The sequence below is a fragment of the Mastigoproctus giganteus genome, chromosome 2 (genome assembly GCF_048544385.1).
Source record: "Mastigoproctus giganteus isolate SK-2022 chromosome 2, ASM4854438v1, whole genome shotgun sequence".
Taxonomy (NCBI): Eukaryota; Metazoa; Arthropoda; class Arachnida; order Uropygi; family Thelyphonidae; genus Mastigoproctus; species Mastigoproctus giganteus.
Genome location: NC_143576.1, coordinates 263,484,448 through 263,511,069, shown reverse-complemented (window position 1 = coordinate 263,511,069; position 26,622 = coordinate 263,484,448). Strand labels below are relative to the sequence as shown.

General features: G+C 37.5%; 1 protein-coding gene across 8 annotated transcripts in view; it reads right to left on the bottom strand.

The window, feature by feature from the left end:
* Window positions 1–527: 527 nt before the first annotated feature.
* Window positions 528–26,622, bottom strand: part of LOC150090447 (cyclic AMP-responsive element-binding protein 1-like) — a 313,271-nt gene continuing 287,176 nt past the window's right edge. For all 8 annotated transcript variants that reach the window (XM_090389890.1, XM_090389889.1, XM_090389896.1 and 5 more), the window contains 3 exons: window positions 17,010–17,156; window positions 1,528–1,696; window positions 528–1,234 (listed from right to left, as the gene is read on the bottom strand). In XM_090389890.1, the coding sequence (XP_090246016.1) occupies window positions 1,090–1,234; window positions 1,528–1,696; window positions 17,010–17,156 (461 nt within the window). In that variant the 3' untranslated portion in view covers window positions 528–1,089. The remainder of the gene's footprint in view (window positions 1,235–1,527; window positions 1,697–17,009; window positions 17,157–26,622) is intronic.

Sequence of the window (26,622 nt, the reverse complement as noted above, 5' to 3'; positions counted from 1 at the left end):
AGTAACTAATAATATTGAATATATATATAAATTTTTAATTTTTTATTAAAACTTAAAAGTCCATACAATAACTACTGCAATCCATTAAGAAATTTAAATATTGGCACTGTTTAAGCAAAACTCAGAAAAGCCCAAGACATTTCCACAAAAATTTCACTTTCACCAGTGAAATTTCACTTTCCTTTAAACTGATTACTTTTTTTCTTTTTATTTTTTCTCTCTCTCTCTCCTCTCTCTCTCTCTCTCTCTCTCTCTCTCTCTCTCTCTCTCTCTCTCTCTCTCTCTCTCTCTCTCTCTCTGTGTGTGTAAGTAATAGGCTCTCATTAGATAGTCAACTTGAACTAAATTAAACTTGTCACACTTAATTCAAAGTAGAAATATATTAAGTAAAGTAAACAGACAACAGGTTTAAAATAAGCAAGTTTCTCAGTATAAATGAAACTCACTCAGACAAGTATATAGAAGAATTTTTATTTTAAATGAATGTTTTTTAGATAATTTAACATTTTGGATATTATTATTTTTTTTTTTCACCCGAAACCCCGAAGTTCATTTAGAGTTGTACAATAGGTCATGAAAGCATGGCCAAATAAAAAACTGTGTACATTCAAAGCTGTCTGTCCAGTTCTGGCAGAAAGACAAACGATTGCACTGTCGGCATCTGCAACCACCACCATTGATGATGGTCCCAAATATTCAGCATGTAGAAAATCAAGGTAAGAAAGTGCGGCATTTAAATGAAACTGTGTAAAACACATTTTCAGTTTCACCAGATAGGTAACACAAATACATGCACAGTCGATAGTTTGTGTTTAAAATATAAGCAAAACATCTGTATTTCTGTACAATAAAACAAACACACTCCCATCAAGTTCATGCTCATTTATATGAATGCACCCATATAACGATATGTAAATATATCTGTATATACATGCATACATACATGTATCTAACCAGAACATACATCTTCTCACTGAACAGGAACCAAGTGATTTTGGAGTGATGCCAATCTATGATCCAACTAGATTGCCTGAAACAGGGGAATTCTTTATACATGGGGGGAGTAGTCATAGTATATATGAAAATCTTTCAGTCATTCTTTTCACAGTATAGTTTTTTTAATGACTTTAGTTCTTCGATAAGAGCCTTATTCTGATTTTCAAGTACGGCAACACGATTTTCCAGACACTTAATGTATTCCTTCTTCTTACGTCGACATTCTTTTGCTGCTTCCCTGTGTAATATAAAAATAATAACTATGTAGTGCAGTTAGTAAATTCATTTGTAATAATTATATTGAACTATATTTAAATAAATTGGATAATGGAGCACCAAAATGGTCTTTACCTCTACAAGCTAGATAAAAAATTTTAAAGTACTAGTTAAAGCACATATAAAATCTTTTAGTGGTTACATTTTAGCTGTTATTTATATTTATTTTAAAAATAAACAAATGGTCACAATTGCTGTAAAAGAGTCATTATAATTACTTCTTATTATTACAAAAAAATAAATATATTAACAAACCTGTTTTTTAACAATCGCAGCTCTCTTTTCCTGGATGCTTCTTCTGCAAGCTGTTGTGGGGGTATACTGCTTGATGTGGCCATAACAACTCCCTGAGCTAATGCTGTAGTTGGGGTTCCTCCAGATGTTCGAATCTGATAGGTTTGAAGATCAGTGGCAGATACTGTCACTAAAAAATTAGGAACCAAATAAATATAATTACAAGTTCATTAACAAAAATGCTGCAAAATAATGGAAAATTACACAGGGATGAAATCTTAAAACTTGTAGAATGCCATTTCTAATTCTAATACACTACATTATGTATGGAGACCTCATCTGAAAAAATGACATTAAGCTTCTTGAAAGGGTTCAAAGATGGACAACTTGCATGGTGAGAACAGCAAAAGGGCTACCATATGAGGAAAAACCCTGTATACGTGCACTACAGCGCTTGGCTACCAGGCACCTCAAAGGTAACCTGACTAAGGTTAATAACATTCTGAGAGGGGTTAGTAAAAGGAATGAAGATGGAATTTTCAATGTTTTAGAGAATTCCAGAACTCGGGGGCATAAATTCAAATGACAGGGAAAGAGGTTTAGACTATATTATAGGTAAAAGTTTTCTTTTAGCATTAGCATTAGTAGAGGCATTTGATGCAAGAAAGCAAGCTTATGCAGCATCAGCCAAAAAAAAAAAATAAATAAATAAATAAAAAAATAACCACTTCCACTTCACTCCTCTGTTCGTTTGAAATACCTGTCCAGCTGAGCCTTAAACTTATTTAGGCTATCATCTCCCACGACAAGGGATGGAAGTCTATTCCAGCAACCAACCACCCGCTGGCTAAAGGCAAATTTCCTCACGTCTATCCTACATCTGTCTTTCCTCAATTTGAATTTATGCCCTCTCAGGTGATTATTCTGAGCAAGAGGAAGAATCCCATCAGCACTGAGCATGCTCAAACCATTCAAGACTTTATACACCTCTATCAGATCACCTCGCTAGTGCCTAGTCTCCAGACACTGTAATTTGCAAAACTTAAGCCTTTCTTCGTAAGATCACCCCTTTGTTCCATTCACTACTCTTGTTTCCCTTCTCTGTACTTGTTCTAGCAGCTCTACATCCTTCTTGAAATGAGCCTCCAGGCCTGAATACAGTACTCTAGGTATGGTCTGACCATCGCCTTATACAAGGGAATAATCACCTCCTTATCCCTGCTAGAAAAATTCCTATATATCATTGACAATACACCATGAGCTACTCTTGCAGCCCGTCTGCACTGCTAAGAGAACTTTATATCTGTCTGCACAACCACCCCCCAGGTCCTTTTCCTTCTCTACCACTGTCAGTGTAGTACCACAGAGTTGATATGTTGCTCTGGGGTTGCTGTTTCCCATATGTAGTACTTTACATTTGTCAATGTTAAACTTCATTTGCCACCTCTCAGCCCATCTGCTCAACCTTTCCAGATCCTGTTGCAGCAGCATAGTGTCAGTAGTGTCCTTGACAACCCTGCCAACCTTCGTATCGTCTGCAAACTTGGACATTAAGCTTGATATACCATCATCAATATCATTTATAAATACAGAAAACAATAATGGACCCAATACTGAACCCTGAGGGACTCCACTAATAACATTAGTCCACGATGAGCAGTGTCCATTGATTACCACTCTCTGTATTCTCTCCCTCAACCACCCCTTTATCCATAGCAGCAATTTGCCTCCAATGCCACACTGCTCCAATTTGTGCAGCAGTCTTCCATGTGCAACAGTATCAAAAGCCTTTCTAAGATCTAAGTATATAATATCAAAGTTATTCCCTGCATCCAGTTCATTTGTGACTGCATCATAGTATCCAATCAAATTGGTCAGGCAAGACTTCCCCTTAACAAAACCATGCTGTGTCCGAGCAATAATTGAAGTCTTGTCTAGATGATCCTGCAGTACTTCTCTAACCAGTGCCTCCATTAATTTTCCGGGAACAGAAGTTAAACTCACAGGTCTATAATTACTTGTGTCAGCCTTTGATCCTCTTTTGTGAATTCACATTTGCACATCTCCAGTCCATGGGTACCTCCCCTGAGTCCAAGGAAGCTCTCACTCATAATTATGGCTAAGGGTTTTCTTACTTCCTTTGCTGCCTCCTTTAATATAACTGGATAGATCCCATCCACCCCCAGGTGCCTTTCTTGTGTTTATCTTCAACGATTTCTCCTCCACTTTAGTTAGCAAGTCGTTGATTGCTGGAACAGGTAGCTGAGGCTGATAGTTTTTAATAAATTCAAAAGTCAACTGGATAGTTACCTCTGAGGAGGGAAGCATATAATTTGCATTTTCTTATCTACTCAGTTTTTCCCCCCCAGTCAGTGAAGCAAAAGCTTGTGGCTTCCTTGCGCTATACTGTTTATTTCAAAACTGACTTTTTTTTTTTTTTGTGTCTTGTAAGGATTTACCATAAATTGAGAAATAGGAAAATGCATTGTATCTTATTTAAAAAAATTTATTTATCTATATGTTCGTTTTAAATGTGTTCATTCCATTTATGTACGTTTTAAAATAAAATGTACAAAACTCAATTAAAGTGCATGCTTATGCAAATTCACTATATTTCTTAGAACAAATTCTAGGTAGTATTTAGGTATAGAAACAATGAATGAATATCTGACATATTTTCAAATCTATGCATTTGCGAGAATATTTTCGAATCCAGTCTATATCTTTTTCTCTTATTGCAGCAATAAGAGAAAAAGGAAAGTTATTTTTCTTTCTGTACACTGCTGTGTGCATGAGACAGTGCAATTCACAAGTTCCCTAGAAATGCTGGTGTGGCCTGAAACCCCTGATCCACTGCAACAGATGGAGTTACCAAAATTTTCCAAGGAATTTGTTAATTACTATTAGTAATTACTTTAATAAAGGCAAGTCGACAAGGAAGCTACATTAATTCAGCATCACCCTTAAAAATAGTCACCTTGATTCATCCCAGTATCTGTTCAACCCTTCCTTAAATTTACATTATCTATTTAGTTCTACAAGACCAGGTGGTAATTTATTCCAATTGTTAATATTCTTTGGCTAAAAGAGAATTTTCCTATAAAATTTATCCTTGATTTAAATATATATCCTCTAGGTTTTGCCGCCTGTCAGGGAAAAAAAAAATTTGTTAAATATTCTTATTATTCAGCTTGCAAAACTTTAAATTCCGTGGTCAAGTATCCATTTACACATCTGGTCTGGAAAGCTTGCAGCACACAAAATCTCTTTGTCAATAATTTTATAACAAATAACTAACTTTGTTGCTCTTTACTGCACCTTTTCTAGAGCAGATCCACATCCTGAAATCAGAGCAACACCTGCATACAATACTCAAGGTGTGGCCTTGACTATTGTAGGCATAACCAAGGCTTTACATCCTAGATGTGTGATGTCACGCAGATTGTCTACACTGTTGAGATAACTTAATGTTCAGCTGTAAAATTACTACTAATCTGTCTTCATTATCAACTACATTATGTTTCAGTTGTATGTGTTCTTTGCAAGGCATTATGTAGGAAATCCAAGCGAAGGATGAAAAAAAAGACACTTACACTGCAAGGATGGAATTCATGGGGATATCTGGTTCCTGGGCAATGTGATGCTGTCACTCCTCTTGCTAGTGGACGAACCCACTGCTTGGCAGGTATATAGGTACACTGTATGACTGCATTCACATAGACAGTAATTTGATGTCAGTATGGGTAAATGTCATGAGTTCCTTGAGGTTATCACAGACATTCTCTCAGATGTGCCAGACAAGCTATACTTGCTACCTGGAAGTTTAAAACACTGATGGAACTCAGGTGACATTCAAGTCAAGTCGACCCAATTTCGGATAAGTTCGGACAGTCTGTAACAGCCAAATCCTCTGTTTGCACCTTCACGATGGTGGGACTGTTAGTAATCCTGGGTATAACCTCCATGCACAAGCACACTGTGGGTGACCACCCAGGTGTGAACCAATGTAAGCAGGGGTAGAGGTGTGGCACCCACACCACATGGAGGAATGCTGCCCCTCTGTGTTACCAGGCAATACTAGGTGGTAGATGACTCTCATCAACTGGTGCAATACCACCACTTTGCTTATTGGAGGAACCCATGTTTAGTCTTTAGAGCTAAATTCCAGTCAACCCTGTCCCATTTCTTCCATCATGCAGTATGACTGATGACTTTTGAGCTTATGACGAACGTCACATCCAATCAAGTTGTGATTGGAAGTTCCAATCTTCCAATCACAACTTGGTGATTGCCTCTTCTCCAATGGAGCCTTTTATCTCATGGCTATTCCCAATCTCGTATTGTTTGGCACTATAAAAATGCAAAATGGGATGACCTGCCAGATTTCTTTTCTTCTTTTCCTTGGTCGGATTACTGTTTCAGAACTTCTGATGTCAATACTTGCTCAGATCGTGTCAGCGAAATTATTCTTGTAGGAATGGAATCCTTTATTCCACATCCCACTTTAAAATCTCGTCCTTTAGGTAAACCATGGTTTCCCAATAAATGTGCTAAGGCTGTACAAGATAAGACATTGCATATTGTAATTGGCTTGTTTCCAATTCTTCAGTTTCATTTTCTGCCTACGCCAAAGTTGGAACAATTGTAAAGCAGTTATTAATCAGTCCAAACTGGATTTTTAACAGGCTAAAAGTAGAAAACTTGCTTCTTACCGTAATGGTAGCCGAGCATTCTGGTCTCTTGCCAAAGCAATTGGCCACAATGTTTGCCCATCTCTGCTCCCACCTCTGTCAAAACCAGTAGGTTCTGTTGTCACATCAGCCAAGGATAAAGCTGACCTATTAGCATCCCATTTTTCTTCCAACTCATGTATTAATGATCTTGGTAAAACACCTCCCACCATTCCCAACACGCTCCATTCAGTGCGTCCTGTGGTCTTCCATTAAAAGGATGTCAGAACGATTTTGACGAATCTTGATGCTAAGAAAGTTCCAGGTCCTGATGGTATTTCTCCACTTGTTTTCAAAACCTGTGCTCCTGAACTTACTTCTGCTCTTTGCCACCTTTTTTCACTTTCTTATACCAAAGGTATTTTTTCTTCTGCTTGGAAATTTTCTCATGTCCAGCCAGTTCCTAAAAAGGGTGACAAATCCCTCTCATCCAATTATTGTCCCATTGCAATTACTTCTACTCTTTCTAAATGGAGAAATCAATTAACCGCCAACTTTTAATCTACTTAGAAACCTTCTGTCTGATCAACGATCACCAGTATGGATTCCCATCAGTGTCGATCCACTGGTGATATTCTGGCTTATGTTACCCATTTATATACTAATTCAATGGAAAGGTTTGGTGAAACACAAGCAGTTGCTCTTGCCATCTCAAAGGCTTTCGATCATGTTTGGCATAAAGGTCTTCTAAACAAGCTTCCATCTTATGGTTTTTTGTAATTGGTTATCCAGTTTTCTCTCTGATCGCTCCTTAAGGATGATAGTAGATGGCGCTCTGTCTTCTAACTTCTCCACTAATGCTGGTGTCCCCCACTGTTTTCCTCTTGTATATTAATGACCTTCTTCCATTGGCTGGAAATCCTATCCATAGTTTTGCTGATGATAGCACATTGCATTCCACTTTGCATTTTGAGAAACCTTGCCCTGCTCAATCAGCTTCAACTTCTTGAATATCCACTACCAATTCTTTAAATGCCAATCTCCATGTAATTCTCCAGTGGGGCAAAGACAACTTAGTTGATTTCAATCCTTCTAAAACTCAGTCTTGTCTTATTTCTCGCAAAAATGATTCTTCTGCTCCTATGCTTATCTTTGGTGACATTCCAATTTCTAGGAAAAATAATAACCGCAGGGGCTTACATCTGGTGAGTATGGGCTTGGCACACCCAGGGTCCTTAGCTGGATATCATCATTCTTCTCTTTCTTGGTGATTCCTTTCTACTTCTCTCTCAGGAATTTTTTTTGGCTGGTGCAGCATAAGCCTGAAGCTTCCTTGCACCATATGGCTAATAATAATAATAATTACCCTGACTTCTAATCTCTCTTGGCACAAGGACATTATAAATATTGCTTCCTCTGTATCTAAAAAACTTGGTTTTCTCTTTCACTCTCGGCATTACTTTTCTTCCAAACAGCTGTTCACTCTGTACAAATTGCAAATCTGCCCTACCATAGAATATTGTTCCCAAAACCTCTCTCAGGCTTCTAGGTTCCATTCAGAAGAGGGCAGTTAGGTTAATTGACTCCTCTCTAACAGAGTCTCTCCACTTGCTGTCTCATAGACATACTGTTTTTGCTACATGCCTTTTCTACAGCTACTTCGATGGGCACTGTTCTTTTGAATTGGCGTCTATAATTCCCGCTCTCTCTCTCTCTCTCTCTTTTTAAAACAGTCCGAACACGTGCAGCAACATCCATTTACTGTCCAACTTCAAACTCACAGAACCAGAACCAACTTTTCATCTTTCTCATTTATTTATTCAACTGCTGTTTTCTGGAACAACCTCCCTTCATACGTATTTCCTGAAAATTACAGTCTACAGAAGTCTAATGTCAACAAATATCTTTCGTCTTCTCAACCTCCAGCCCAAGCATGGTACTAAGTATTATAATTTCTAATACCTCTCATGTTTGGGGTTTTCATAAAAAAAAAGTCAACCAACTTTGAAAGAGGGATGATAGTGGGTGCCCAATGCATGATCACTCTATTGCAGAGGTGGTACAGAAATTGCACTATCCCCATTCGACAGTATCAAGAGTGTATCGGGAATATGCCATTTCCAGAATAACATCTCATCGTGGACAGCACTGTGGGCAGAGAAAAGTGGTGGACGAACGTCAACGTCAATCTTGCATTATTTCAGCCAACTGGAGAGCGACAGTAGCACAAATCACCACCAGCTTCAACGAGGGAGGTGCTAGAAACATCTCCACCAAGACCATTACCCAATCATTAGCCACAATAAATTATGAGAGCTGCCAACCCACCAGAGTCCCATTGCTAATACCACGACACAGGACTCTAATTTCATTCTCACCAAATGTCACTTGGGAGTTAATATCTTCGGGCCCATGTTTTCTATCAAGTACTCGGGCCGATGCTGCCAAATCAGTATGCTTTCTACTGATTATTTCAAAGTTCTGTAGAAAGTATTATGTTAATTAATATTTATTTTAAAAATAAACAAATGGTCACAATTGCTGTAAAAGAGTCATTATAATTATTTATTATTACAAAAAAATTTTAGTAATTGGTTATCCATCTCTAAGAATCTCCACTCTCTGTCTTAGAGATGTTCTGTTTCTGATGCATGCCTTTTCTATTGATACTTCTATGGGCACTGTTCTTCTCCCACCATTCCCAGCATGCTCCTTTCAATGCCTCCTGTGGTCTTCCATCAAAAGGATGTCAGAAGGATTTTGACGAATCTTGATGTTAAGAAAGCTCCAGGTCCCGATGGTATTTCTCCACTTGTTCTCAAAACCTGTGCTCCTGAACTTACTCCTATTCTTTGCTGCCTTTTTTCACTTTCTTATTCCAGAGGTGTTTTTCCTTCTATTGGAAATTTGCTCATATCCAGCCAGTTCCTAAAAAAGGGTGACAAATCCCTCCCATCCAATTATCGTCCCATTGCAATTACTTCTACTCTTTCTAAAGTAATGGAGAAATCAATTAACCGCCAACTCTTAAACTACCTAGAAACCTTCCGTCTGATCAATGATCGCCACTATGGATTCCGTCAGTGTCAATCCACTGGTGATATTCTGGCTTATGTTACCCATTTATGGACTAATTCAATGGAAAGGTTCGGTGAAACACAAGTAGTTGCTCTTGACATCTCAAAGGTTTCGATCGTGTTTGGCATAAAGGTATTCTAAACAAGCTTCAATCTTATGGTTTGCCAACTGTTTTTAGTAATTGGTTATCCAGTTTTCTCTCTGATCGCTCACTGGGGATGATGGTAGATGGCTCTTTGTCTTCTAACTTCTCCACTAATGCCGGTGTCCCCCAAGGTTCAGTTTTTTCCCCCTCTCTTTTCCTCTTGTATATTAATGACCTTCCATTGACTGGAAATCCTATCCATAGTTTTGCCGATGATAGCACATTGCATTCCACTTTCCATTTCCCTGCTCAATCAGCTTCAACTTCTCGAAAATCTGCTACCAATTCCTTAAATGCCGATCTTCAGTTAATTCTCTAGTGGGGCAAAGACAACTTAGTTGATTTCAACCCTTCTAAAACTCAGTCTTGTCTTATATCTCGCAAAAAGGATTCTTCTGCTCCTATGCTTATCTTTAGTGACACTCCGATTTCTAGGCAAAATGATATATCTCTTTTGGGGATTACCCTGACTTCTAATCTCTCTTGGCACAAGCACATTACAAATATTGCTTCCTCTGCATCTAAAAAACTTGGTTTTCTCTTTTGCTCTCGGCGTTACTTTTCTTCGAAACAGCTGCTCACTCTGTATAAATCGCAAATCTGCCTTGCCATGAAATATTTTTCTCACATCTGAGGTGGTGCCCCCAAAACCTCTCTCAGGCTTCTTGATTCCATTCAGAAGAGGGCAGTTAGGTTAATTAATGATGCATCTCTAACAGAGTCTCTCCACTCGCTGTCTTATAGACTGCTTCTGCTGCATGCCTCTTCTACAGACACTTCTATGGGCACTGTTCTTCTGAATTGGCTTCTATAATTCCCACTCTCTCTTTCAAAACAGTCCGAACACGTGCCGCCACCAGCCAACATCCATTTGCTGTCCAACTTCAAACTCACAGAACCAACTTTTCATCTTCTTCGTTTATTCATTCAACTGCCGTTTTAAGGAACAACTTTCCTTCATACATATTTCCTGAAAATTACAGTCTATAGAAGTTCAAGTCCAATGTCAACAAATATCTTCTTTCATCTTCTCAACCTCCAACCCAAGCACGGTACCAAGTACTATAGGTTCTAATACCTCTCGTGTTTGGGGTTTACAAAAGAAAAAAAAAAGTAGCATGATTAGATTAGAGAATGTGATGCATTTTTCGTGACCAGTGTGATATCTTGAGTTCTAACTTTTTGGAATTTTTGAATAGTATGACGTCACAATCATACTTCCTGAAGTTACTACTACAGTAAGATGACTGCAACAATACAAAGATGTGTCAACAATTTCTTATTTTGTCTCGCAATTTCGCATATGCAGCTGTTCGGGGCACCTAAAATTACATTGCTATGTGCTCCGACATTTAGATAGCAAATATACATCTCTTACTTTAGTTATCATAAATCCGCTGTCTTCCAGAAATTATGGAAATTTGTGAATGATCAATAAAATATTTACAATACAAAAGCTCTTTTATTTTGTAATCGACATATACAAATCAAAATATCTAAAAGAAATGCAAAGGATGTTTCACATAAAACCATCAACCGTGCGTGCTTGGCAGACACATGACTTTTTTATTCTTTTTTTTACAACTAGGGAAATAAAATGGATACATTTTTTTTTTCATGATAAAATTTTAATATTGCGAATAAAAAATAACATAAAAATATTTCCCATATTACAAATAACGAATTATCACAAAACATTCTAGAATATAAAAACAAATATTACATAAAAAACAAACTGTTCTAGAAAAGGTACACAAAAATCACAGCACGGGTTTGTTAAGGGGAAGTCTTGTCTGACCAATTTGATTGGATACTATGATGTAGTCACAAAGGAACTGGATGCAGGGAATAACTTTGATATCATATATTTGGATCTTAGAAAAGCTTTTGATACTGTTGCGCATCAAAGACTGCTATACAAATTGGAGCAGTGTGGCATTGGAGGCAAATTGCTGCTAGATAAAGGGATGGTTGAGTGGGAGAAGACAGAGAGTGGTAATCAATGGACACTGCTCTTCGTGGACTAATGTTATTAGTGGAGTCCCTCAGTGTTCAGTGTTGGGTCCATTGTTGTTTTCTGTATTCATTAATGATATTGAAGAAGGTATATCAGGCTTAATGTCCAAGTTTTTAGACGATACGAAGGTCGACAGAGTTGTTAATGACACTAATGACAGTACGCTGCTGCAACAGGATCTAGAAAAGTTGAGCAGATGGGCTGAGAGGTGGCAACTGAAGTTTAACATTGACAAATGTAAAGTACTGTGTATGGGAAGCAGTAACCCCAGAGTAATGTATCAACTATATGGTACTACACTGACAGTGGTAAAGAGTGAAAAGGACCTGGGGGTAATTGTGTAGGCAGATATGAGTTTTCTGAGCAGTGCAGATGGCCTGCAAGAGTAGCTCATGGTGTCTTGTCAGTGATATACAGGAATTTTTCCAGCAGGGATAAGGAGGTGATTATCCGCTTGTATAAGGCAATGGTCAGGCCACACTTTGAGTACTGTATACAGGTCTGGAGGCCTCATTTTAAGAAGGATGTAGAGCTGTTGGTACGAGTACAGATAAGGGCAACAAGATTAGTGAATGGAACAAAGGGTTGCTCTTAGGAAGAAAGGCTTAAGTTTTGCAGATTACAGTGTTTGGAGACTAGGCACCTGTGAGGTGATCTGATTGAGGTGTATAAAGCATTGAATGATTTGAGTGGTTTGAGCATGCTCAATGCTGATGGGATTCTTCCTCTTGATCAGAATAATCACCTGAGAGAGCATAAATTCAAATTGAGGAAAGACAGTTGTAGGATAGACGTGCGGAAGGTTGCCTTTAGCCAGTGGGTGGTTGATTGCTGGAACAAACTTCCATGTGTCGTTGTAGAAGTTGATAGCTTAAACAGATTCAAGGTAGAACTAGACAAACATTTGGAGGAGCGAGTGGATGGGTGAAATGAGAAGGGTATGTGTATTTTTTTTTTTTTTTTTTTTCCTTTCCTGGCTGATGCTATATAACAGGAGTGGCCTACTTAATTTGTAATGTGATCTACTTTTTTACTTCAAAATGTGCCGTGATCTACCATCTCAAAAATTACATTGCACAGGGTGCACAAATCGAGGGATGACTGTATATTTAAAATTCGTTGTGATCGACCGAAATTAAATTCGCGATTGACTCGTTGGCCACCCCTGCTATATAAGCTTGCTTTCTTGCATCACATGTCCTTGCTAATTCTATCAGAACATCCTAGTACAGTGACTTCTTAATTTACACCTACTGATACATACCATTTGTTTTCTTTGGTTTGAAGACTGGGCAGGCTCTCTAAAGAAAATGATGAGTAACCAAAGCGATTCTTTCATCTTTATTGATTTACTTTTTTTTTTATTTTACAGTAAGAAAAGTATGTTCACTATAACCTATTGGTTATAGTGAACATACTATAACATGAGAGGGAGAGAGAGAGATATTGGGGTGGAGAGTGGCCTTAGGCAGACTGTTGAGAGGGATTGTCATGGTCAGATTCTGTTCCCTTGGATTCGGACCAGTTAAGTGGGGGTATTATTACGCTAACCCAGGAAGTGGAGGGTTCATTTCACTGCTCCCTTGAGTTCTTGAAAAAGGAATCCAGAGTTAGTTGCTTTGCATGTTGCCTCTTCTCATGCAACAACTCACAATAGCAACCAAGTTGTAGCGTAACTTTACATTGCACTTTGGATCTTCCTTCAAGATGAATCTTGAATGAAGCTGACAGCTTTGTTCAAGTCTTTATTATCAGCTAACAGATTTAGGACTTCATCTATAACAGGGGTGACCAACTGAATTTGTGATGCAATCTACTTTTTTTCTTCAAGATGCGCTGCGATTTAACATCTCATGAATTTCATTGCACGTGATTAATTAAGTTAATCAACAGATATTGAAAAATGTTGTTTATAAATTTTAAAATTAAATACAATTCAGAATTCTTATTTTAAATTTATATGTAATTAAATTTTTAATTTATGTCTTCATGTCATCTGCAAAGCTTTCAAAATCAGGGATATACTGCGATAAAGCCTACCATAAAGAATCTTCTGTATGCAAGTCCGTAAGAGTTGAGCGATTCATTGTCTTTGTTTGTTTCAAATATGAAAAGGCCGATCACCTGAGATGTGGAACCAAAACAGGAATTTAAAAGTTCACTGCATTTTTTTACATTTAGGTACTTTTCTCGGCAAACAGATTTCCAGAAGTCTTTTTTCTGATGATCTGGCTTTTAGGAAGATATCGTTCATCAATGTAATAATTTAATTTTCAAGTAATATTTTCTCCATGTGAAAAATCTCAGCAATTTTTTCTACAATTTCTTTCATATCTAAGACAACATTAAATGGATAAAAAATATATTGAACAATGTCTTTAATTGTTTTAAAATCACTGAATCTGGTTTCAAAATCATCCACAACTTTCTCAATTTCAGAAACATATTTTGCAGTATTAAATTCAAAAATAGGATATTTTTGCAAATGACCTTGCATATTTGCAAAATGATCGAATTTTTTTTTTTTATTTGAGATTCTTAGCCATTGCCAAAAATTGATATTTATATGCAGAAATACTACTAATCATGTCACCCGCATTTTTATTTTTTTTTTGTAATTCCAAATTCAGATCACTTAATTTACTGTTAAAATCTGCCAAAAAAGCCAAATCACAGAACCACTCTCTTATCTTGTAGCTGCTAATAATCATCTCCCCTTTGATCAACAAATTTTTTAATTTCATTCATTAAATTTTGAATTCTCTGTAGAAACTTACTCTGACTCAGCCACCTCACATTTGTGAGGTGGCTGAGTCAGAGTATTTTTCATTTTTCGTTCATTTTCATCGAGCTGCATTTTGAAAAGTCTCCTTTGAAGAGATTGTCCTCTGATGGAATTCACCATTTTGAAAGCTATGTCCATAACACTTTTAGTATTTAATCTTTTGCTGGCTAACACTTGTTGGTGGATAACAAAAAATCTGGGAATTTATTATCCTTTTGGCACAATGCGATGAATCCGTTAAGATGCCCTGTCATTGCTTTAGCTCCATCTGTTGTTATTGATATGAGCTTAAATAGGAGTAATTTAATTTTTTCAAAAAAATTTTTAAATGCGTTAAATATATCAAGAATTCTAGTTCTTTCTTTTAACGAAACCATACCCAGCAGTTCTTCTCTAGTGGCAGAATCGTCGAAAACCATACGAATAAAAATGATTAATTGAGCTGTATCACTGATGTCTGCAGATTCATCCAGTTGTAAAAAAAAGGACACACACACAATTAGCAATATTAGCATGCAACTGTTCACTCACATTGTTCACTTACTCATTTTTTCAATGCGTTGCATCACGGTATTTCGATATAATTGAAGATCTTGAAGAGCACTTTTAATTTCATTTTTGTTCTTAATTTTTGTAAATTTTCAAAAAGAGAATCTGTTATTTCTAAAAATGTGTCTTTGATGAATTGACCATCATAAAATGGTTTGCAGTTTTTTGCAAGAAGATGACTCACTTTAAATGATGCTACAGTTACTGCTTTAGACTGTAAATTAGGTGTCATGAAGAAATTTTGTTCAGCAAATAATCTGAATGTAAGTTCTTTCAATTAATTTTTTCTAAGGTCACTATTACATAGAAAATCTGATTGGTATTTACCATGGAGTGCGTTGAAGTGCCTTTCTCAATTTCTTTTTTTGGGTATAGCCACGGAAGCATTTCAAATCAAACATTTTTCTTTTATCATTACAAAAAAAGTATTCTAGTTCTCACTTTTGATGAAAATGATACATTTTACTCTTTTTTGCAATATTATTCATTTTTTGCAATATTTTTCAATATTTAGTATTCATTTTAAATAAGGGTATTAAATTAACGTATGAATGCTGTCCAGTTATTAATATTAAGTAAGCTAAATAAGAATTCGACACATACACTATGCTCTCCACAACGTAACTGTGTGAATTTTTACAAAAGAAGCCTAGTGGCTGCGCGGCAACAAGAGCAGTCACATGGTTCAACAGATTTGTAATAAGCGTATGCAGCTGGGCATTTAATAATAATAACGTTTAAATTTTGACTAATCTATTTTTTATATATATTTAAAATTCGCTGTGATCGACTGAAATAAAGCCACAATCGACTGGTAGATCGTGATTGACTTGTTGGTCACCCCTGATCTATAAGATTTAATGCTTTCGATATTCCTTTCACTGTGAGGCACAGTTCTTCTTTAACTCTGGGCTTTTGCTCATTGCTGTCCCCTCTTCTTGGATGCAATGCTGCTCCATTGCAAACAGATCTTCACTTGACAATTCTTGATTATGCAAATCAATTAAATCATCAACATCAGTTGCCTCCACTTCAGTGAACCCTATCTTTTTTTTAGCAAGTATCATGCATTTGTCTTTAAGTTTGTGCATAATCTTCATTAGTATCAGAGAGAGAGCCTTTGAAGAAGTTGCTAAGATCTGGACATAACTTATGCCACGAATTTTCAATACAGTTATGTGGAACTTCATGTTGTGCAGCATCAATGAATTTTAAAGCATCTTTTATATTGAAGGCACGCCAATATTGCTGCACACTCATCTGGTCGTGGTTGGTTTTGTCAGTTAAATTAGCCAGAATGCACTTTAAATACTGAGCCTTAAAAGATTAATCACATGTTGGGTCGTAGGCTGGAGTATTAAGGTTGTAGTTACCAGGGAAAAAAAAATAATAATAATCTTGATAATGGAACAGACATCAACAATACTGGGTGGATGGTTTATGGCATTATCAAGAATAAGTAAGATGTTGAACTGAATTCCTTCTGCTTTGTAATACACTTCCAATACTTGTCATAACTGAGATCCAAGGTAACTTCTGAAAATAACAGCAGTCTTCCACCCTTTAGGGTTGAGTACCAGTACACGAGCATGTATGACCTGTTGTAACCTTTAAGGGCACGGGGGTTTTAATAGTGATAAATGCACACAGATTTCAGTTAATGACCCTCCATATTAGCACCAAGCGGAAGTGCTAGCCAATCTTTCATGACCTTAATTAAAGCCAGGCACAGCCTTTTCAGCAATGGAAATATAAGTGCAATCAGCAATGTACTTATATGGCTTCCTTGCGCCATATAGCTAATAATAATAATAATAATAATATTTCCATTGCATTTACATTTCCTGATTGCACTTATAATTCCATTATAAACCTATTTCATCAAGGTTCAATATCTGTTTAGGTATGTACTCCTCCTCTCCTGGCACTTCTCATAAATATGGTTGCAGTATGTTATTTTAAATTCGTGTAATTTAAACACGTGTAAAGTAAAAAGTCACTGTATTTAGTTATATTCCTTAAACCTTCTTTGTATTTTCTTCTTCTACTCTTCCCCCCCCCACAAATAAAAAATAAGCTGGCTTTTACATTAGTCAAAGGAATGTCACTAAAGGAAGTAATTAAACACCTAGAAAAAAGATAGTTACTTCAAAATACATTATGCTGAATCAGTGATATTTTACATACGATATACATTACTGTTCATATTTCCAAGAAATTCTGCATGCACAAGAACATTGAAAATTCTCTTTTACATACCTGGAACAAAAATTTGACCATCTTGTCCTTGAGCATACTGAACAATGGTACCAGCAGTTCCAGCTCCTGAATTGCTCATAGTAAGGGTTTGTAACTCCTGCAAGCTACCATCCTGAGAGGCTAACTGAATAGCAGATGCAGGCAACACTGCAAAAACAAATATTGACATCATTAAACATTAGAAAGCATAATATATAAAAGGTTTCTAATGAAATGAAGATATTTTCTTTGGGTGAATATTGTAATCTTTGTTAATGTAACAGCAACTGTTGAGTAGTTCAGACTGGCAAGATTTATAATTCCAAATTTGTACAGCTCCACCATTTTTTGTAATCTATAATAATAATAATAATAATGGGAGGAAGGAGGAGGAGAAATATATATAGAAAATAACACGTGTGTTATTTTCTATATATATTCTTTAACCACATTAACTCTTTTTATCAGCCATTAAAAATTCAAATTAGTACCATCTCTAAGCATTGGCCATTACCATCTGACAGATGCTGTAAGAAAGACAGTAAAAGCTTCTCTCAAAAATGATAATTATATTTCAGGCCATTAATTTTTCATATTTCATGAATATAAGTGAGAAGGATGCTTTAAACATATTTACTTGGAAAATTCATGATATTAATTGACAGTAATATAAATGAAAAAATACTATTAAGACTAATAGATGAAAATTTAGTATAATTTTGAAAGAAACATTTTAGAAAAGAATAATTTTCAAGTACAAGTGAAGATGGACACCTTAATTAGCTTTATAATATAACAGCATAAAAACATTATAAAAATAATTAAAGAACTGTATATCTAAATAACATGAAAATCTGAATGTCACAAAATAAACTTTCTGCTAGCACTGAAACCATAAAGGATGTCAATGTATCACGTTTATAAATAACATTGATTCTATAATAAATCTGAAATCATGAAGAAGTACTCTACTTTTAAAAAATTGATGTATAAATCACAGTTAGCATTAGCATTAGTAGAGGCATATAATGCAAGAAAGCAGTTTATGCATGAAGCAATAAGCTCAATAAATTTACATAAACTAACAAGTGTATAATTCATTAATGTAAAGAGAATGATTCCATGATACACAATGGATTCCTTCTAGGAGATCAATACTACATTCTAAATATCATTCTAGAGTTCGACACAGAAAAGAAATTTACTTAGTGATTACATGGCGCAATCACTAGACGAATGAACTAAAATTAAAATGAAATATTTATTATCGTATAAAAGTATTGCTATTACTAGAGCAAGTTTTGCTGAGTAGCTACCAAAGAGGGTACCTACTGAAAAAAGATGGGGGAAACCCCTGGTACTGTTTGACACTAAACACGCACAACACTCAATAGGTACCACTGTTATCTGTAAGCATGCAAATAAAATAACAATTGAAATTGTCAGCACTCACCATGGAAGCAGCCAACAAATGGTTTGATAATATACTTTCTAAAAATTTACATGCCATTCAAATATTTTATTGAGCAGGACTGCAAACACAAGAACATTTTCCCACCTTACAATATTTTTCTGATATGATCTTATATTTCATAACAGTTTGTGTATGCTTTATGTTATCAGTTCCAAAATGGATAATCATTTCCAAAACACATATTTCTGATTTTCCTTAAAATTGAATCCCCAGACTGCCTTCTGCAGAACCAGAGCATTTTGTACCAGAAGATCCAGTCTTAGATCCAGGTCAGAAGTGTGCCACCTAGCATAGAATTAGAGACTTACACTTTGTTCTTGGTTTATTTCTGCAATCATCTGAAGATATTTTTTGTTGTTTTTGTCATCCGGGTTATTTGACTTTTGAGTACTTCTGAGCTGTTGATCACTATTGTCAGTTATATTTACAATTTAAGAAGTTAACAGTATTAATTTCTTAAGTCAATATACAAAGAGTGGACTTCGCAAACCCTAAAGAACAAAATCTCATTTCCAGTCCCACTTGACCATTTTAAGAACACTGTGCAATTCCAACTGTATTCCCCCAACAGAAAAACACATATACATACATTTCACCATACAATTTTTCATGTGATTTTTGGCGCCTCTGTAGCCAGGTGGGTAAGAGCAGCAGTGCGTAGCACATGCTTCTTGATTAGACCAGGGTTTGAGCCCGTGAGCCACCAAATACGGAGGATGGGGAAAGGTCAGGGAATGACCACCGCATATCCCTGGAGCAATATGGCCTTAGTTGCTAAAGCTCCTAAAAACCAAATAATAACAATAATGTGATTTTTAATTAATGAGTAGAGGCATATGATACAAAAAAGCAAGCTTATACAGCATCAGCCAAAAAAGAGAAAGAATCCCGTCAGCATTGAGCCTGCTCAATCCATTCAAAGATTGTGCAGGCTCAATGCGCCTCAATCAGATCACCTCGCAGGTGCTCAGTCTCCAGACACTGCAATTTACAGAACTTAAGCCTTCCTTCATAAGAGCACCCCTTTCTTCCCCTCACCAGTCTTGTTGCACTTCTCTGCACTAGTTCTAGCAACTTGACATCCTTCCTAAAATGAGGCCTCCGGATCTGTATGCAGTACTCAAGGTGTGTCCTAACAATTGCCTTATACAAGGGGATAATCACCTACTTATCCCTGCTAGCAAAATTCTTATATATCATTGACAAGATCCCATGACCTGCTCTGGCAGCCTGCCTGCACTGCTCAGAAAATTTCATATCTGACTGCACAATAACCCCCAGGTCTCTTTCATTTTCCACTACCCTCAATGCAACACCACAGAGTTGGTATATTTCTCTGGGGTTACTGCTACCCATGTGCAGTACTTTGCATTTGTCAATGTTAAACTTCAGATGCCACTTCTCAGCCCATCTGCCCAACTTTTCTAGATCCTGTTGCAGTTGCATACTGTCATTAACAACCCTGCAAACTTCAACATTAAGCCTGACATACCTTCAACGATATTGATAAATACAAAAAACAACAATGGACCCAAACCGAACTCTGAGGGACTCCACTAATAACATTAGTCCACGAAGAGCACTGCCCATTGATTACCGCTTTCTGTCTTCTCCCACTCAACCATCCTTTTATCCATTGTAGCAACTTGTCCTTAATGCCATACTGCTCCAATTTGTAAAGTAGTGTTCCACGTGCAACAGTATCAAAAGCTTTCCTGAAATCCAAGTATATCTATATATAAAAGAATATTTTGCTTTTTCACGTGCACACCTTTTGCTTTCCGCAAAGCTGATCTCACTGCTATTGCATCATAATACAACAAAGTGATTGACAGGTTTGCCTCAAAGGTGCTTTTACAAACTCTTAATTTTTTACAGTCTTTAAAGTTTCTATATATAAAAGAATATTTATAGTGCTTTTAATTTTTAGAATTCTACATGTCTGACTGCAATGATTCAATTTTTTAAAAGTTTAACTGTTACTAGCAATGTTAATAATGGCAAAAATAGAAAATAGAAAGATAGTATCAGAAAGGCTGAGAGGAAAAGATCTTGAGTATGAAGCAGCACTTAAAAATCCTGCTATCGAAGAAAACAAAGCAATTATTAAAAAATATGAAAATAATAAGTTAAAGGCTTCACAATTAATAAAGGAAAGATATGAAAAGCTAATACTTTTATATCACAAGGCTACGTGTAGCAGAAATAAGGAAGAAATGTTTGTGAACATGTCACAGGTGACAGAGCTGGATCGAAAGTATATATACTCCACGGATTCATATATAAGTTCATTTTTCAATGAACACAGTTTCCTGATGAAATTGGCTATTAATATGACAATAAACAAAAGTCTGGGTTAAATATTATCTAAGGTTGGTGTTGCCTTAACATCACCAACAGAAAACGAATCAAAAATTCTAAAGAATAGGGTGGGGCTTTTCCCCCACTAAAAAAATTAAAACATAAAAATGTATAATTCAGCTTCGTGTGACATAAGGCAAAAAGGAGTGAAGTGACCTTCTGGCTTGTCATATCAAAATTATTTTTTGCATCCAGTTCCTTTGTGACCACGTCATAGTATCCAATCAAGACTTCCCCTTAACAAACCCATACTGTGTCTGAATTATTATTGCAGTCCTGTCTAGATGATCCTGCAATGCTTCATTAACCACTGACTCCATTATTTTACTAGGAAAAGAAGCCCCAAACACGATAGCAGGGAATATATATGATGACAGCCTTGTCGATCGATTCGGCGCAGAACAGACTGTGCAAGGCTCAAGGGGTAGAATTTTTCTCAGCCTGGTCTGTACTTATTAACAGGAGAGACAGGGACGGGATACGCTTAAATAGAAAGGGTGCAAGAATATTTGCTGATGCTACTGATGCAGTATTAGGTGGGTCAGAAAACTGCTAGCTTGATGGGATACAAGGACTAATAGATTAACAGTAGCCACTAGTAGTAGTAGTAGTAGTAGTGGCACTTGATGCAAGAAAGCAAGTGTAGGAGCTTATGCAGCATCAGCCAAAAAAAAAAAAAAAAAAAATCACACCATACCCTCCAATTGCCTGTCCAGTTCCTCCTTAAATTTATTTAACCTATCAACTTCCACAACGACAGATGGAAGTTTGTTCCAGCAATTAACCACCCGCTGGCTAAAGGCAAATTTCCGCACATCTATTCTACATCTATCCTTTCTTAATTTGAACTTATGTCCCCGTAGGTTCGTATTCTGAACAAGTGGGAGGATCCCATCAGAATTCAGCGTGCTCAACCCATTCAAGGCCTTATAGACCTCAATCAGATCACCGCGCAGGTGCCTAGTCTCCAGCCACTGCAATTTGCAGAACTTAAGCCTCTCTTGGTAAGAGGATCCCTTCATTCCCCTCACCAATCGTGTTGCTCTTCTCTGTACACGCTCAAGCAAATCTACATCCTTCCTAAAATGAGGCCTCCAGACCTGTACGCAGTACTCAAGGCGTGGCCTGACCATTGCCTTATACAGAGGGACAATCACCTCCTTTTCCCTGCTAGCAAAATTCCTATATATCATTGACAAAACCCCATGACCCGCCCTAGCAGCCTGTCTGCACTGCTCAGAAAACTTCATATCTGACTGCACAATTACTCCCAGGTCTTTTTCATTTTCTACCACCTTAAGTGTAGTACCACACAGTTGGTATGTTTCTCTGGGGTTACTTCTACCCATATGCAGTACTTTGCATTTGTCAAGGTTGAACTTCAGTTGCCACTTCTTAGCCCATCTGCCCAAATTATCTAGATCCTGTTGCAGTAGCACACTGCCATTACTGTCATTAACAACCCTGCCAACCTTTGTGTCATCTGCAAACTTCGACATTAAGCCTGATATACCTTCATCAATATCATTGATAAATACACAAAACAACAGTGGACCCAACACCGAACCCTGTGGGACTCCACTAATAACATTAGTTCACGAAGAGCAGCATCCATTGATTACCACCCTCTGTCTTCTCCCACTTAACCATCCTTTTATCCATTGTAGCAACTTACCCTTAATACCATTCTGCTCCAATTTGTACAGTAGTCTTCCATGCGCAACAGTGTCAAAAGCTTTCCTGAAATCCAAGTATATGATATCAAAATTATTTTTTGCATCCAGTTCCTTTGTGACCACATCATAATAACCAATCAAATTTGTCAGGCAAGACTTTCCCTTAACAAACCCATGCTGTGTTTGAATTATTGCTGCAGTCTTGTCTAGATGATCCTGCAATGCATCTTTAACCAGCGACTCCATTATTTTACCCGGAACAGAAGTTAAACTAACTGGTCTGTAATTACTCGTGTCACCCTTCGATCCACCTTTGTGAATTGGGGACACATTTGCACATCTCCAGTCCGTGGGAACCTCCCCTGAGTCCAAGGATGCTCTCATAATTATGGCTAAGGGTTTGCTTAGTTGCTTTGCCGCCTCCTTTAAAATAACTGGATAGATCCCATCCACCCCAGGTGCCTTTCTTATGTTTAACTTCAAAAATTTCTCCTCCACTTTGCTCTCAGTTATTACAAAATCATTAAGCACACTGCTACAATTTGATAATCTTCTTCCATTTTCAAATTGTAATAATTCCTCACGTGTGAATGTAGATGCAAAATACTCATTCAGTTTGTTTGCTATCTGAGCAGGATCATCAACAGTCGAACCATTGATGTCAAGTGGACCAATCATATTCATCCCCTTCCTTTTAGAGTTTATATAAGTAAAGAAATCCTTGCTGTTTTTCTTAGCATCTTTTGCCAAAGATTTCTTGTAATCCGCCTTCGCCTGCCGAACCTCCTTTGTGACCTGATTACAGACTAGCTTATATCTGCCACAGGCTTCTGCGTCACCTGATAATTTATATGCATCCCATGCATTTTTCTTCTCTGTCACGAGTCTCATTAGTTCATTTGATAACCATTTAGGCCTAAACCTTGAACGATATTTCTTAATCGGTATATAAAGTCTAGTAGCTTCCACGATTAATTCTTTGAATGCTTCCCACTTAGAATTTACTGTTTGTAACATCGTCAGTTGATCCCACTGTACAGAATTTAAAAACTGTCTGAGACCACTGTACTCCCCTTTACAGAAGCAAAAACCCTTTCCTTTACCCCTGACGGTAGTTACCTCTTTGAGTAAATCCCACTTCAGCACACTGTGATCACTACCACCTAGTGGTTCCTTTATCTGCAAATTCTTAATACACGAATGATCACTGCTGATAACCAGATCAAGAGTGTTACTTTCTCTGGTTGCCTCTCGAACATGCTGCTGCAGAAAACAATCATCCAATAAATCCACAAAAGTCTGACTAGTGTGTGAGTGACCAACCCACAAGTTCCAGTCAATATCTGGGAAGTTAAAATCCCCCATTATAAGACATTCTGATTTACTGGCCCACTCTATTTCTCTGTACAATTGTTCATTGTACTCATTCAAGTCATTAGGCCTATAACACACTCCTACTCTTATTTTTCCTTTCGCAGTGCTTATCTCACACCAAACTGACTCAACAGAGCACTGTTCATCTATATTAACTGGGTGCACTTCCTTTGATTTTATGTTTTTCTTAATTAACAGCATAACACCCCCTCCCTTTCTGTCCTGTCTATCCTTTCTATACACATTGTACTGCCCAAATTCCAGTTCTGCATTCCTTATATCTTTGTGACACCACGTCTCTGCTATCCCAACAATATCCGCCTTTAATGTCTTGACCAACACTTCAAATTCATCAAATTTATTTACTATACTTCTAGCATTGGTATACATGCAAGCATACATGCTCCTATGCCTATTCCTTGTTACCCTAACACATCTCATATACCCAACTATTCCATGATGACTGCCATCCGTCCCTGAAACCCCCAACACCCCTCGCTCCAGGTCGCTTCTTATTCTAATAGAAGTTGTGCAAGAATCACCTTCACCTCTGCCTGCGGTTACTGTTAAACTATTAGTCTTTGTATCCCCCCAAAGGCCGACCGGGCTAGCCGAGTGGGTAAAGTACCTGCCCGGCAACCCAAAGGTCGCGGGTTCGATTCCCGCCTCGGACTTGGATCAAAAAAAGCCGCTAAGTGGATTTTTCTTATTTATTGATTTGAAATTATTGTTTTTCTAAAACTTTTGATTTAAATTTAGTAGTATAACATTATTTTGTGATTTTCTGATTAACTTGGTGTAATTATTCTTTACTCGGCCTTGTAATTGCATAAAAGTATCGGTAAAGGTTTCCACGTGTTTCAACTCCGGTACCGTTCGTAATTTTCCCGCCATTGTGATACGATAGTTGTAAGCCGTACTAGATAGCGTTAGTTGAACTTCGTTAGGAGTTAAATTGTACGTTTAAATAAATACATATAACGACTTAGATTACAAACGTAATATAATTAATTATATTTAACATAATTAATAACATAACATAATTAATTAATAAATTAATAGAAACATGACTCAGACCAGAGCAGCAAAGCAAAAGGCTCAAGCTAATGGAAGCGCTGTGGCTCAGAGCAGAACTGAGGGGGGCAGTTGTCCTCTGACTCACAGCCTTATAAAATGCACTGTTTGCTTGATGTTTGCAGAGCAATCGGGTACGGGACATGATACTGCCAAGGGGGATGTCTTTGTGTGTGCGCGATGCAAGGAGTGTATCGATATCAGGCAACAACTCGGCGTTCTTGTGGGCCTATATGAGAGCTTGAAGGACAGGGTGGATGCCCTCGAAGAAACTAAATTGAGGGGTCCATCAAGCTCTCAGCTGCCCACATCAACGCCAGAGCTTCCACTTGGGCATCGCGTGACACAGAGACAACCCCCAAGGCAGAATGCGCTGGTCCCGAAGGAATTGTAGTTGTTGGTGACTCTATTGTCAGGGAAACGGGGAACATGCTTTGTAAAAAAGATAGGTGGAACAGGACCAGGGTATGTCTGCCAGGGGCAAAGGTTGATGACGTTGTAGAGCGAATATCATCTTTTAAGGGCACAAAAGGTGATATAGTTGTACACGTTGGCACTAACGATATTAAGAGTAGGAGACCGGCAGAATTACTTAACAAGTACAGGTCACTGTTGAACAAAAGCCGAGAATTAGGGTTGAATTTGAAAGTGTCTGCAATTCTGCCCAGACACGATAGGAGGGAGTATATCATGAGAGCCTTGTCGATCAATTTGGCCCTGGAAAGATTGTGCAAGGCTCAAGGGGTAGAATTTTTTTCAGCCTGGACTGTACTTGTTAACAGGAGAGATTGCTTCTACAGGGATGGGATTCACTTAAATACAAAGGGTGCAAGAATATTTGCTGATGCTATCGAGGCAGTGTTAGGTGGGTCAGAAAACTGCTAGCTTGGGGGGAGACAAAGACCAATAGATTGACAGTAGCCACTGGCAGAGGTGAAAGAGATTCTTGCACTGCTTCTATTAGAATGAGCAGAAGCCTGAAAAACAAGATGCATGGTATTTCAGAGACTGCTGGGAGCCATTGCGGTACAAGTAAACACATGGGTTGTGTTAGGGTAGCTAAGAATAGAAACAGGTGCAGGTATACTTGCGTGTACACTAATGCTAGGAGTTTAGTAAATAAATTTGATGAATTTGAGGTATTGCTCAAAACATCAAAGGCAGATATTGTTGGGATATCAGAGACGTGGTGTCACACAGATATAAGGGATGCAGAAATGCAATTTGGGGAGTAGAACGTCTACAGAAAGGATAGACAGGATAGGAAGGGGGGGAGGGGTTATGCTATTAGTTAAGAAACACATAAAAACCAAGGAAGTGAAGCCAGTCGACATCGCTGGACAGTGCAGTGTTGAGTCAGTTTGGTGTGACATAAACATTGGGAGATCAAAATTGAGAGCAGGAGTGTGCTATAGGCCTAATGACTCTGATGAGTATAATGAGGAACTGTACAGGGAAATAGAGTGGGCCAGTAAATCACAGAGTCTTATAATGGGAGATTTTAATTTCCCAGATATTGACTGGAATTTGGGGGCTGGTTACTCACACACTAGCAGGGCTTTTGTGGATTTATTGGATGATTGTTTTCTACATCAGCATGTTCGGGAGGCAACTAGAGGGAGTAATACTCTTGATTTGATTATCAGCAGTGATTCTTCATGCATTAAGAATCTGC